Source organism: Dichomitus squalens, assembly GCF_000275845.1.
Source record: "Dichomitus squalens LYAD-421 SS1 unplaced genomic scaffold DICSQscaffold_25, whole genome shotgun sequence".
NCBI classification, from domain to species: domain Eukaryota; kingdom Fungi; phylum Basidiomycota; class Agaricomycetes; order Polyporales; family Polyporaceae; genus Dichomitus; species Dichomitus squalens.
In genome coordinates this window covers 58166-61269 of record NW_006766907.1, presented here as the reverse complement: position 1 = coordinate 61269, position 3104 = coordinate 58166, and the positions used below count along the sequence as shown (strand labels likewise).

General features: G+C 58.1%; 1 protein-coding gene across 1 annotated transcript; it reads right to left on the bottom strand.

Moving 5' to 3' along the window:
* Positions 1-1735: 1735 nt before the first annotated feature.
* DICSQDRAFT_171699 (uncharacterized protein) lies at positions 1736-2584 on the bottom strand (the record flags this gene model as incomplete). The annotated part of the gene is made up of 1 exon (XM_007367383.1): positions 1736-2584. The coding sequence occupies one exon, from the start codon at positions 2582-2584 to the stop codon at positions 1736-1738; it is 849 nt and encodes a 282-aa protein (XP_007367445.1).
* Positions 2585-3104: the final 520 nt, after the last annotated feature.

Genomic DNA, 3104 nt, shown 5'->3' with positions numbered 1-3104 from the left:
CGTTGCTCTCCCTCGCCCCACTGCCAGGGGTTGTTGCCCGTAAGTCGGTCCAGCGGTTTGCAGATGGCACTGAAGTCGTGGATGAATCGTCGGTAGAAGTTGGCAAAGCCACAGAACTTCCGTACGTCCGAAGCGTTCTGAGGAGTTGGCCAGTCTGCAATTCCCTTGACTTTGACCGGGTCCATGCCCACGCGCCCTTCGGAGAAGATCATGCCAAGATACTCAATCTGGGACTGTTCGAACCGACACTTCTCCGGCTTTAGGAAGAGGTCGTTCGCTTCTAATCGTCTAAGGACCTCGTGCACGACCTTGCGATGTTCCGTGAGGTCACTACTGAAAATGAGTATGTCGTCCAGGTACACAGTGATCTTTCCTTCGACGATAAGGTCCTTGAAGATGTCGTTCATGAACGCGGAGAACGTGCTGGGGGAGCCGGTGAGTCCGAAGAACATAACCGTAGGCTCAAACAGTCCTCGATTGGTCGTAAACGCGGCCTTCCATTCGTCGCCGGTCTTAATCCAGATGTTGTTGTAGCCCCAGCGAACGTCGAGCGCCGTATAGATCTTGGTGTTCTTGAGTCGGTCCATGAGCTCTGCGATGAGCGGGAGCGGATACCAATTCTTCACGGTGATTGCATTCAGCCGTCGATAGTCTTGGACCGGTCGTAGGCTGCCGTCCTTTTTCTTGACGAAGAAGAAGGGTGAGGACATCGGGGATTTCGACTCACGAATGTAGCCTTTGGCCAAGTTCTCCTGTAGAAACTTGTCTAGCTCGACCTGCTCGCTGGGCGACAACGGGTAAAGCCTCGAGTGGAAGGTCTGCACGCCCGGAACCAGTTCAATGGCGTGGTCATAGGGGCGGTGTTTGGGTAGTCTATCCGCTGCCTCCTTAGAAAACACGCGCATGTGCTCTCGGTACTCCGGTGGGACCATCTCATCGACGGTTTGAACTTCCCGTTTGGCATACTCTTGTTCGGCGAGCTGCTGCGAGTAGGTGTGACTGGCCGATACGAAGAGTTGCGGTGCACCGCGGAGTGTTCGGCCCTTGCGCCAAGCGTCGATGAGAGACTGTTCCGTACCATCCCACTCTTCTTCAGCTGGAGGTAGGAGAGGTTCGTCTTCAGCCTCGTTGACCATTACCGTGCCGCAAACACGCCCCACTGTTCGTGCTTTCCTTACCCGTGGAGACCTTGTGCGCGCCGTAGGCCGTACCCCCGTATCACGCGCTTCAGTCTCCACTAGTTTGGATGCCTTGTGGGTCGCTGGGCAGGTGTCGGGGCATCGTGACAGGCGCAGCGAACCACGTTCCCAGTCTATCTCCGGGTTGTGTTCGCGCAGCCAGTCCAGCCCGATGATCACATCTTCTTCTCCGATGTCCGTGACGACTAACACGACCTCTTCCTCGTGGTCGCCGATCTTCATAGTGAGGACGGCCACTTCCGTGATCGTGCCGTCTCGATTCTCCGATCCATCGATGTTGTACAGAGGAATAGGCTTCGCCAGCTTCCTCGTCGTGACCTGGTTCCGTGCCACAAATCGTCTGTGGAGGAACTTCGTGGTGGCGCCGGAATCGACCATGGCCACCAACTCCTTGCTTCGCTGGTTGCCGCTCAATCGTATAGGGATGTGGAAGTGTTGACCCGCATGGTCGACTTCATAGATTAACGACGATCCCAGTACAGCATAGCGACTATTGGTACACGAGCCCGCACGCGCAGCGTCCAGTGTGGCTCGGATCAAAAACCCTCCTTCTCCTTGGCGAGGCTGACAGCGGCAATGCGATCGCTGAGCTCCTTGAGCTGCGAACGGAGAGCAACCAGCTCGTCCGAGGTCGAGAGGTTCGAGGATGGGGTGGGGTTGGGTGGAGTAGCAGTGGACGCGGATGCTTGCTGTCCTCGCGGGGGCTTCTTGCAGTTCCGCTGGATGTGGCCCTTCTCGCCACAGTTGAAGCAGGACCGCTCCTCAGGTCCATGTCGGTCCGCTGCTACTCGTTCACCACGGCGGCCCCAGCCCTTGGTCTTGGGCATCGCCTCGGCGCGTTCGGCCAGTTGCTGGTCCATGCGAAGGGCGACCTTCTGCGCCTTCTCCAGTGTGTCAACCTCGTGCGCCGTGACCGCGAACTCATTCTGGATCTTGTACGGCAAGCCATCTACATAGCGCGCCCGCTTGTCCTCGTCGGAGAGCGGAGTGCGTGCTGCGATAGTATTGAAGTTCGCCGTGTAGTCCTTGGCTGTGCCGAGCTTGTGCGATGCCTTGCACAGCTTGACGAGTTCGGAGAGCGCGGCCTTCTTGTCGTCAACCGCGCAGAAGTGGGCCTTGAAGGCCGTATCGAAGGCGTCCACATTCGACCAAACAACCTTGCCGTCGGCGAGTTCGATGATGTGGGGCCCGGCCCATCGAGCGGCGTCATCCGTCAATTTGTTCAACACCATGATCCATGCGAGGTTGGCTGCAATCGACGAAGCTACCAGCTGCGTATGGTAAAGCTTGGCCATGGCGGCGAAGCGGAGTCCGGCCTGAGCTTCCTTGCCATCATAGTCTCGGGGTGCGAGTTGGCTGAGAAGCTTGGAATCGATGGCCGACATGGTAGGGGATGGACTGCGAGGGGATTGCACGCTTGATTCGGAGCGTGATGGGTTTCGTGGGGGTCTCGGGGGTGGTTCGGTGGTTTCCGGAGGTTCAAACGCACCTGAAGCTCGTCGTTCTAGACGATTGGTGACGAGCGAGATGGTGGTGTCAAGCGGGATACGAGATCCTCCAGCGGGAGATTCAGTTCGGGGAGAGCCGCCTGGGCTAGGGATACGGCTTGGGGCGCGGGTTGCTGAGCGACTGGGCTGTCTAGTCCCTGGTAGGCTGATGGACGCGAGTACAGCTGCTCGTAGCGGCCGTCCTGACTCAGTTGTCGTTGGGAGGGGAGTCGCTAAGCGAACCTGGATGAGCGCGCCTTGTTCCGCCTCAGGTCGTATGTGGTGCGGAAATTGGGACCAGTCGGTATCGCTGTCGTCCCCGTTGTCCAACCGGTGAGGACAGGGTTGGCTCGGGCAGATGTGCCACCGCTGATAGTTGAGGTTGTAGTGTTGGTCTTCTACGGCGACAGGATGAAAG